The sequence below is a fragment of the Salvelinus fontinalis genome, chromosome 23, assembly GCF_029448725.1.
Source record: "Salvelinus fontinalis isolate EN_2023a chromosome 23, ASM2944872v1, whole genome shotgun sequence".
Taxonomy (NCBI): Eukaryota; Metazoa; Chordata; class Actinopteri; order Salmoniformes; family Salmonidae; genus Salvelinus; species Salvelinus fontinalis.
Genome location: NC_074687.1, coordinates 30802155 through 30813952, shown reverse-complemented (window position 1 = coordinate 30813952; position 11798 = coordinate 30802155). Strand labels below are relative to the sequence as shown.

The window sequence follows — 11798 nt, the reverse complement described above, 5'->3', positions numbered from 1 at the left end:
ATATATATTTAAAATTAATTAAAGAACGCAAATTAAACATTTCTGTATTTCTACATTCAAATGAATCATGTACAGGCAAATACAAATACACCTCTTATGACCCTCTTATGTTTTCTTCTTCTGGTGTAACACTGCCACCAGTGGGTGGTGGAATGAGGTACGCGAATATTCCATTGTTCCTTTCCTCTTATTATAAGGCTTATAATACAAATGGAATGGTTCGAAAAAACATGACGTATATTACCACACATAAAGAACAACATGCAGCAACAGTGGTAAATAAAGGACCATAACGATATTTATGATTTGTTGTAATTCGAAATATAGGCTATCCGATACGCACAGTATTTTGTTTGTTTTGTGCCCAAAACCCATACAAATCTACGGCATTAACAACTCAAAAGCAAGCACTAAGCTAAAGTAAACTGTTCATGGTGATGTTTCGGTAGGGGGCGCGGGCTGCTGGTCCCGTAAAATATTGCGCAGGCCCAGTTTACGCCTTGCATTTCCTGATTTGGTGGACTGATTGGAAGAGTAGCTCTGACTGATTGCTATTTTCTCAGCATCTGGCACACTAATCGGGCAGTGCCAAGTGGGGTTCAGTCATGTCAGCACCTGCTATGGGGACCACGAAGACGGCTCACAGTGATGTGGCCCCGAAGAAAAAGAGGGGACCGGGTGCCCTGGCTACAGCGTATCTGGTTATATATAACGTGGTTATGACAGCTGGGTATGTACACAATTCTGATACACTTCCTGTTTGACGAGAATGGGGTGCAAGCGTGCATGATCTGTCATAATTAATGTCATGAGAAGGCTCGTGCCTGCTACGAAACTCGATCCCCGAATTGTTTTTCTGGACATTTTGCTCAATAATGCTTGTATTTTGGAAATAATGATAGGCTAATGATTAAATCAATCCCATGTGAACAACTTTGCTTCGCTGGTGACACGTTGTCGATAACTCGTTTCATTGTGCTGCCTTCAGCGTCATTGCAGCAAATAATTTCAGCCAAACACAGAACTAATGTGTCGTTACTTTGTAACAGCCTACGTCGGGAATGTATCAATTGTCTCTTTGGTTACAGTTGGTTCTAGTGCGCGCCTACAAAACACCGCACATTGCAGAATAATAGTGAAGACATCACAACTATGAAATAACACATATGGAATCATGTAGTAACCCAAAAAGTGTTAAACAAATCAAAATATATTTTAGATGTTAGATTCTTCAAAGTAGCCACCCTTTGCCTTGATGACAGCTTTGCACCCTCTTGGCATTATCTCAACTAGCTTCATGAAGCTGGTTGAGGGAATGCCAAGCGTGTGACGACAGCTTTGCACACTCTTGGAATGCCAAGCGTGTGCAAAGCTGTCATTAAGGCAAAAGGTGGCTACTTTTGAAGAATCTCAAATATAAAATATATTTTGATTTGTTTAACACTTTATTGGTTACTACATGATTCCATATGTGTCATTTCATGGTTTTGATGTCTTCACTATTATTCTACAATGTAGAAAATAATACAAATAAAGAAAAACCCTTGAATGAGTAGGTGTGTCCAAACTTTTGACTGGTACTGTATGTAATATATATAATACAAAAAGGCTGTCGTTATGTGCAGTAATAGCTATTGTTCTTTATGCATACTGCATGTAGTTTTGCAACCACCATTTGTTTGTATTTATAGTCAAAATAAAAACTATTGTTTTGGCAAAAAACATTCTGACAATATTTCTGATTTCACTCAGCATTATGATACAAGTTGTTGTGAAAGAAATTGCACAAGTGCAAAATGCTGGATGCGCTCCCATCCTAACAAGTTAGGTGATGTTACAGTATACCCACCCTCTCCCATTCCTGTCTGGTGAGGTGATACTTTCCCTCTGTGATACTTGCTCTGTTTATTGAATACCAGCTACAACGGGTACACTGTGCCTTTTCAGGGGCTATATAGCCTACTCAGTTTCTATTACTAACTTTAGTAGATTGATATCTATCAGGTTCAAAACCTGTCACTCCTACCAATCACGACTATTCAAGTATATGATTGTGCAGATGCCGTTTCCATCTATGTATTAGGCCTACATTCTGTGTGGTTGGACTGTTTTGCTGTACCCTGTCCTCTAAGAGTAAACTGAGGCTATTATTTGATACCAGAAATGTATTTCCACCCAGAACTCCCTGGAAAATAGTGGCAGTTGTTACTGAGTAGACTATCCTGGCTAAATAACTGAAATAAACATGAAATGTGTGTGTTCTTCCAGCTGGCTGGTCATTGCTGTGGGCCTGGTGCGGGCCTACCTTGTCAGAGGCAGCTACCACGGCCTGTACTTCTCTATAGAGAAACCCCTGAAGTTTTTCCAGACCGGTGCACTTTTAGAGGTGAGTGAATGTAGGCCAAGTCTCTATTGTAGGGCCTCAGGGTCAGACCTGGTTCATGTTCATTAGGTACACTAGTAAAATATTATGCAACAGAAAATAGAAATCGGTATACTTTTTCTTATTTGACAAGTTCAGGTAGAGCCCCCTTTTATGTCACTTCCTTACAAAACGTTTTCTCCCCACTGAATAAAATCTGGGCTTTTATTCAGAGCACTTAACAGGACAGCCCCTTATCACTCTCTGTGTGTGGTGCATTTGGTAAGTCCCCTACTGTATAAATACAACTTAATGGCAGGAATGTTCAAGCACACAGCACTGTTGTATTTTTAAATAGAAACTCCTCCACCATGACTGGCCTTGGCCTTCCCCGCTCCCACCTCTGTGCTACTTACAGACAGCACAGAGGCCTAGTAGGGTGTTAGTGTGATCCTCTCCAGCCACACTGTAACACAGAGAAGGGATTAGGCCTAGTGTAACCCAAGCTCAGTCTACATGTTGCTCTTATTCCAACTCCCTCCATTTATAAAAACACCTTTAAACACTGGGCATTTCCAGTTATTATGTTTTGACTAGTGCACTGGCTTTTATCTAGTCCTTGACCAGTAGAATGAACTGTTTTGGTGTACATATCCACTATCATAGGATTGGCAGACTACATCTTATTGCCATATTTAACCTTGATTCACTAAAGAGCAATATGAATCAGCTGTGAGATCAGAGTTTATAATTGCATACATTAAAAAAGAAGTCAATTCGTCTCAAACTCATGTACTGAAAATCTGTGGAGATACAATTAATTGCATAAAGTATTTACACTGACCATATGGTGTGACTCTGTTTATGCTGAGTGTTTTTATTTTTTATTTCCGTTCAGATATTGCACTGTGCAGTGGGTAAGTTGAAGTTCCTCCCTCTTCTCATTGTCAAAGTTGCGTGGTCTCTACCGGTCATGTGGACATAAGCCCAACTGAGAGCCATTGCCTCAGATAGAGATAGCCTTTCCAGGCTGCTAAGATAAGCCTGGCCTGATGGTACTAATGTGATAACGAGCATGGCCCTGCTCCATTGTGGTCGTTGTACTCCTGGTTCACAGTCCACTAATTATCTGGGATTTGAGGCTAACCCTTACCTTCATTATGGCAGCTGTCTGTCTCTGTCTGGACATGTGCTGCCCTCTGCTGGACAAACCTAGACACTACACACATGTAGCCCACAGCTTAGTCAGTGTAATACAGTGACATTTTTAACTGGAATTGGTGTGCTATATTTTTTGCTATCTTATATCAGCTTTTGTAAGCTGCCTACGAATTAATAGTCCAACACTTGACATACTTTTGCACAAATTGAAAATATGATGTCTTCTCTTTTCTTCTCATCATGTATTTTGCTCAGTATCACTGCATTGTGAAGTGGTAAATCTTTGTTTTGAGGTGATACAGAACATATCTTCTAATGTGATGATCATGCTGTGTTCTCCTGCTCCAGGGATTGTTCCATCCTCCGTGGTTCTAACAGGGTTCCAGGTGTTGTCTCGGGTCTTCCTCACCTGGGCTGTGACACACAGCGTCCGAGAGGTACATCTCTTCTTCATCGACTCATTCAGCCCCCCATTCACCAATTATGGAACTAGCCATTTATTTTCCAGATAAGTTCAGTTTGTTTGATCTGTTGGAATATCAGGATGAACCAGCACTGTGAATCCATTTGAAAGCTAAAATATTGCGGAGTGAGACAGTAAGAAATATTCAAACTTTATAATATGTGGTAATGGTTTCAGGGGATCAATGCCCCTAGATGTTGTCTTCATCCCAAAGAAAGATACTTGCTGATGTGCTAAGGTCTGTGAGCCTGAAATAGTGAACATGCTTGAAGCCAACAGGGTGAATAACACTAACATGTTTGTAAGGTCTGAAACGCTCTACTGCATATGTGTGTTTGTGAGTATTTGCAACTATGTTAATTTACAGAGACTGACTTTTGCTTTAAAATCTTGTGTTTACAATTCTCTCTCTTTGCCTGTCATGCGCCATGACATGCAGAGTTACAGCGTAGTATAGTTGGTGCAACAAACTGCACGGTTCTGCTATAACCCCTCGGTCTTCCCGTTGAATGAATCTACTACAAGCTATTGCATGCTAGCTTTGAATTGTCTGCCCAGTCTCACCCCTGTCTGTTTGTCCTGTCTGATCCCAGGTCCAGAGTGAAGACAGTGTTCTGCTCTTCGTATCGGCCTGGACCATCACAGAGATCATCCGCTACTCCTTCTACACCTTCAGTCTGCTGAACCACCTGCCCTACCTTATCAAATGGGCACGGTAAGAAAAGCTCCCCGCTCCTCCTGTTGGGCAACTGAATGAGAGAGGCACTCACTTCACATTGGAAAGAAGTGCTGTAGAATTACTTTGTGTGTTACATTCAAAAAGGGGGTTATAGATCTAGGACAGACACTTCAAAACCTTATTCCTTATGATTTTATTTTATTTTAAATAAATGTTATTTAATGTGTTTGTATTGGCTATACTTTTGACTGGTACTGTGTGTGTGTATGTATGTATGTATGTATGTATGTATATATACACTGCTCAAAAAAATAAAGGGAACACTTAAACAACACAATGTAACTCCAAGTCAATCACACTTCTGTGAAATCAAACTGTCCACTTAGGAAGCAACACTGATTGACAATACATTTCACATGCTGTTGTGCAAATGGAATAGACAACAGGTGGAAATTATAGGCAATTAGCAAGACCCCCCCCCAAAACAGGAGTGATTCTGCAGGTGGTGACCACAGACCACTTTCAGTTCCTATGCTTCCTGGCTGATGTTTTGGTCACTTTTGAATGCTGGCGGTGCTCTCACTCTAGTGGTAGCATGAGACAGAGTCTACAACCCACACAAGTGGCTCAGGTAGTGCAGTGCATCCAGGATGGCACATCAATGCGAACTGTGGCAAAAAGGTTTGCTGTGTCTGTCAGCGTAGTGTCCAGAGCATGCAGGCGCTACCAGGAGACAGGCCAGTACATCAGGAGACGTGGAGGAGGCCGTAGGAGGTCAACAACCCAGCAGCAGGACCGCTACCTCCGCCTTTGTGCAAGGAGGAGCACTGCCAGAGCCCTGCAACCTCCAGCAGGCCACAAATGTGCATGTCAGCATATGGTCTCACAAGGGCTCTGAGGATCTCATCTCGGTACCCAATGGCAGTCAGGCTACCTCTGGCGAGCACATGGAGGGCTGTGCGGCCCCACAAAGAAATGCCACCCCACACCATGACTGACCCACCGCCAAACCGGTCATGCTGGAGGATGTTGCAGGCAGCAGAACGTTCTCCACGGCGTCTCCAGACTCTGTCACGTCTGTCACATGTGCACATGTGCTCAGTGTGAACCTGCTTTCATCTGTGAAGAGCACAGGACGCCAGTGGCGAATTTGCCAATCTTGGTGTTCTCTGGCAAATGCCAAACGTCCTGCACGGTGTTGGGCTGTAAGCACAACCCCCACCTGTGGACGTCGGGTCATCATACCACCCTCATGGAGTCTGTTTGGAGTCTGAAATTATAGGCAATTAGCAAGACACCCCCCAAAACAGGAGTGATTCTGCAGGTGGTGACCACAGACCACTTCTCAGTTCCTATGCTTCCTGGCTGATGTTTTGGTCACTTTTGAATGCTGGCGGTGCTCTCACTCTAGTGGTAGCATGAGACGGAGTCCACAACCCACACAAGTGGCTCAGGTAGTGCAGCTCATCCAGGATGGCACATCAATACGAGCTGTGGCAAGAAGGTTTGCTGTGTCTGTCAGAGTAGTGTCCAGAGCATGGAGGCGCTACCAGGAGACAGGCCAGTACATCAGGAGACGTGGAGGAGGCCGTAGGAGGGCAACAACCCAGCAGCAGGACCGCTACCTCCGCCTTTGTGCAAGGAGGAGCACTGCCAGAGCCCTGCCGAAAAAATAGCCTACCAAACGTCAGAAATTATAAGAAGATATCTAGTAAAAAAAAAGGTTTTAATCCCGCACCCCCTTTAAGAAAATCGTTATGCCATTCCTGTTGTCATTATATAGTGCAGGGGTGTCAAACTCATTCCACGGAGGGCCTAGTGTCTACAGGTTTTTGGTTTTTCCTTTCAATAAAGCCCTAGACAACCAGGTGTGGGGAGTTCCTAACTAATTAGTGATGTTAATTCATCAATCAAGTATAAGGGAGGAGCAAAAACTCGCAGACACTCGGCCCCCCGTGGAATGAGTTTGACACTTGTGATATAGTGCCTTCAGGAAGTAGTCATACCGGCTTATTCTACATTTTGTTGAGTTACAGCTTGAATTTTCCAAAAACATGTTTTCACTTTGTCATTATGGGGTATTGTGGGTGGGAGAAAAAAATATATATATATATATTTCATAAATTTTGAATTCAGGCTGTAACGCAACAAAATGTGGAATACGTCAAGGGGTATGAATACTTTATGAAGGCACTGTATATAAAGAAACCTGGGCGTGTACGACACTCCCTCCATAATGTGTTTTCTCAGTCTCAACCATGGCAACAAAGTCTTCAACAAAGGCCTACTCATTGGGGAGGACCTTCTGTTGCCTGGTAGCAATTGATGACGATTCTTCTAACGTCAGCCAATGTTGTCGTGCTTCACTCTTCACTTTCAGTTGACTTTATGAAGACAGTTTGTGGTACATGACAGGTAGAAGAGCTGCACGATATGGACAAAATATCATCTAGAATTTTTTTAAATTAATATTGTGATAGCAATATGAGAAAACAAGAGTCTGAACTTGGGCATGACAACAAATGAACACGTCTGGGAGGAGTAGTTTTCTATCAGAACATGCTTCCCCAGTCCCTATTAGAATATGGAGTTGCACAAACAACATGCAGCACAAGATCTGGGCCACCACCACTGTCACCATGAATTGAAAGTCAGCAGAATGAATTTGCTACAGTAGTGATATTGCAGGCTCTTGCAATCTGGATATTGCAATCTGGATATTGTACATGTCCATATTGAAATGTACTCCTTCCATCCTATCTCCAGGTACACATTCTTCCTAGTGCTGTATCCTATGGGTGTGACAGGTGAGCTGCTGACCATCTATGCAGCCCTGCCCTACGTGCAGAAGACAGGTCTCTACTCTGTCACTCTACCTAACAAGTACAACTTCTCCTTCGACTACTACACCTTCCTCATCCTCACTATGGTCTCCTACATTCCACGTAAGTCTTTCTCTGTCTCTCGCCACATTGCATCTCCCTTTCCTACTCGCTACAATACATCACTGATTTACTATTTCAGTAGTTCGTCAGTGATGTGTTGGATTGAGTATGTAGGGGAGAAAAAATTTCATGAATTACAAAACGCTAACATCTAGACAAGCGAGCACTAAGTGTGAAGTAATGCATTACAATTCACTGTAAGATGCTTTGCGCTGTGAATTCTAATGCTCTACCTTGCACTTAGTGCTTTCTTGTCTAGATGTGGCCTTTTTAAATGTTGTGAAATGGCTCATAAATATGTTTTAAGGTGTCTGTACTTAATTCTGCATATGATTCTATGGTTACTTGTTTTTTTTATCTGACTGTTGTCCTCCCGGTGTTTCCCCAGTGTTTCCCCAGCTCTACTTCCACATGATGCGTCAGAGAAAGAAAGTCCTGGCCCACGTGGAAGAGTACAAAACAGAGTAAACACAGCAAACACACGGCAGACTGATCACATCATGCCACGGGGAGGAGTCTTGGCAGACTGATCACATCCTGCCATGGGGAGGAGTCTTGGCAGACTGATCACATCATGCCACAGGGAGGAGTGGAAAAAGACGAGATAACCTTTAAAAAAAGAAAAACATGCCTGACCAATTTAAATATGTCTGCTTGTTGATATACCAAGAAACTCTTTTTCAGATCAAGAAAATAACATGGGGGATGATCGATCTAACAATGGTTCTTGCTAATCAGTTGGTTTGGTTTTGGGCTGTTGCCTGGCTATTAAGATGCTCTTGTCATTTACAATATACCAACTGCTTTTCGTTTTCTTTGTAAGTAAATGCAGTTACCATGTTATCAAAATGCTACTTACTCAAAAAACTGTTTTGTAAATGTGATGATCCAGTTCTGTTGCACTGGCCCCTTTGAGAGGCAGCAGAAGGCTGTTGCCTGTGACTCTGGTCATAATGTGCTGAATGCCCTCTTCTCTCATAGTTCAGTAGAAGACAAACACAAGAACCCCCCCCCCCCCCCATTCTATCACTGGCTGCATCCCAGATTGAAGCCTATTCCCTAAATAGTACACTATTTAGGGAATAGTGTCATTTGGGATGCTGCCATGCTTTGTGCTCAAATGAATAGTTGTCCTTTGTTAGGATGGACGGAGGGTTCCATATTTGTCTGACTCTCAATGGAGGACTATGCCTGTTTAAGTAATTTATTTCTGCGACTAGTTATTTCACCTGCAGAACTTCTGATCACATTCCATTTGTTGTAATAAAGCTTTTCTTTATTCTGTGCTTACATAGTTGAGTATTTGAAAATAAGTATTTGAAAATAAAACTAACTCCAGTAATTTAGTGCTTATTGTCATAAGATAGCTTTTTGCTTTTATGTTTTGGATTTTTAGTGTTGACAATATTTGTTAAGAATTTGTACCATTTGGGTTTCTTTAGAATCATATTATTGATTGTGGGTTGGTTATTGATTTGTAACTCTTTGTTTGAAGTAGGGATAGGCCTCCATGACCTAGAGTGGATAGTACGTCGATAAGTGAATCAGTTGTACAGTTACTTTGCTTTCTTGTGTATATTTTCAGAGGGAACTAATTTATTTACTCAAGCTTTAAACTTAAGGTGGTTCTCAAATTGTCTTGGTGTGATGTTGGACCAAGACACTGGTGGACATTGCCTGGAAAACATGTTGAAGAGTTAACCACCAATGAGCCAATACTCACACTTTATTTATTGACTGTTTGTTCTGAACTACAGTAGGATGCCAGGACATGCCCTGTCAGACACTGGGCTCCCGAGTGATGCAGCGGTCTAAGGCACTGCATCTCAGTGCTAGAGGCGTCACTGGTTCGAATCCAGGCCGTGATTGACCCTATGGGACATAGGGCGGCGTACAATTGGCTCAGCGTCGTCCAGGTTTGGCCGGTGTAGACCGTCATTGTAAATAAGAATTTCTTCTTAACTGACTTGCCTAGTTAATTAAAGGTTAAATAAAATAATACTAATAATATAAAATCAGGATGCTTGCATGGATACTGGAGTCCATTAGATTAGAGAGCTTGTAGTCCTGCATTTCCAATGACTTAAAGAGGCAATCGGCAGTTGCTACATTTATTTTTGACATATAAATTAAAGATATATACCTATTGTTTCTTGAAGAATATAACTTATAAATGCCTTATGTGCTTAGTTCAACTGTTGTACCCCATCAGAACCCAAAATATAAGCTTGTTTTACTCCAATATTTGTAAAAAAAAAAAAAAAAAATAGAAATATCAACACTGTATAAACTCAAAACATCATTTTGATATCATGGATGATCAGTCCTTGTATCCATAGCCCTGTCTATGAATTTGAAAGTTACATTTCTCCATTCCTCAGCTTTTTACCAAAACAGTGGTGGGGTGCCTGCTTTGTTAATGTTTCAACTGCGGACTGGCTCTTTAAATCTAATAATGTAGAGAGTCAGGCGTTTGCGTGTGTGTGGTTCAGAGTTTTCATCCACCTCTGACTCAGGAGAAGGTAACTGAGAAAGCATTTTGGATATGAGTACAATGTAAAACCTTAATGGTTATCAATGTGGATGTAAACAGTAACTGCACTGCATTAACACTGAAAACTCAAAGAATTTGATTTTCATTTTGCCTAATAAATTGTTGTAGAACCAATGTGAAAGACAAACTAGATTTTGTGGACTTTAGCTTACTAGAAAGTGTTGAGGTTGTGTTGTGTTTGAGTAGTGATCATCCTTTTGCTTCCATGTCTGTGGGACTGCATCTCACTACATGCAGTTTTAGACATTGATCAGGAGTTACCTGACACTGGTATTGCCCTGTTGCTCTTTGGGATGTGTAACGGTATGTTTATTATATCCTGAATTACGCTGTGAAAGGCCTAAACTCTGCAAGGGATTCTTCCCCTAAATAATGTTTGTTTCCCTCCCATTCCTAAAATGTACTGTTGTCCTGATAGTTGTTGAGTTCCTATGTTTTTGTTCTTTGTTGGCCTCACATGTAGTCTACACTCTTATGAAAGAGATGAGCAGCAAGATGAACTGAAGATGCCTTTAGTACATCAACAACCACCCAACATCCCAACTAACTTGATTTAACATTCCCCTGGGCCTACGGTATCGGAGGATGTTTTGTAAGCATGGTCAGGATTGTTGGAAACTCCTGTGAGAGGCAGGAGTGCAACTCTGTAAAATTGCATGTAGGAGGAAATAAACGTCCATTATCATTCAAAGTGATGATACTTTGGTACAACTTACAAAACGGAAAAAGCATGCCACAATACTACTCCACACACTGGTTCTACTAAACAAAACTACAGTATGTTGATCTTTTTGATAAAAAATGTTTTGCATGTGACCAGCAGACTTTGTATAAGTATGATTAGTTATATAACTATATATTTGCAATAAACTTAACATGGAAGCAAAAGAGAGTTCCATTTTTTTCTCTGTAATTTGATTATTGTTTTGATGATCTACATCTATATGGACTTCTGTGATCCAATTAGTGTACTTATGTCTGTCCTGTCTGTCTGTCCCTACAGTCTGTTTTCTTAAGTGTGTTATTATTTTACCTCTCACATGATGGCAGTAGTGTTCTACACCAAAGCTATGTATGCTAAAGTTGGACCCTTTCACCCTTGGTAAATACCTTTATTCAGTACATTTTTTGCAGGTGCCAGTGCAGTTGTGGATGACTGTGTTTAGTATTTTATTAGGATCCCCATTAGCGGTTGCTGAAGCAGCAGCTACTCTTCCTCGAGTCCACATGAAACATGACATAATACAGAACATCAATAGACAAGAACAGCTCAAGGACTGAACTACACACATTTGCAATTTGATCCCATAAATCAGATTCCTGTTGGTCAACATTGACCTTACTCCCAATGGATAACCACGACCCCGTACATCAACACCGAGGACAGAAACACAAGCTGATGCTGCATGCAGGCCAGGGTCTCTATATTTTCGGTATATCCAGGTACATGCAAAGGCATCGGTTTCCAATGGAAGACGTGGGGGGAGTCTCACAGTTCCCGAATCCCCATTGAATACAGGTTTAATCTTCACTGTGATTCCTACAGTAATATACAATGAGCTCCAAAAGTATCGGGGTAGTGAGAATTTTTGTTGTTGTTTTGGCTCTGTACTCCAGCACTTTGGATTTGAAAT

General features: G+C 41.5%; 1 protein-coding gene across 1 annotated transcript; it reads left to right on the top strand.

Moving 5' to 3' along the window:
* The first annotated feature begins 486 nt into the window (after window positions 1-486).
* LOC129821112 (very-long-chain (3R)-3-hydroxyacyl-CoA dehydratase 2-like) lies at window positions 487-8896 on the top strand. The gene is made up of 7 exons (XM_055878418.1): window positions 487-730; window positions 2269-2386; window positions 3261-3279; window positions 3872-3960; window positions 4580-4701; window positions 7432-7610; window positions 7999-8896. The coding sequence occupies exons 1-7, from the start codon at window positions 606-608 to the stop codon at window positions 8076-8078; spliced, it is 732 nt and encodes a 243-aa protein (XP_055734393.1). The 5' UTR covers window positions 487-605; the 3' UTR covers window positions 8079-8896.
* Window positions 8897-11798: the final 2902 nt, after the last annotated feature.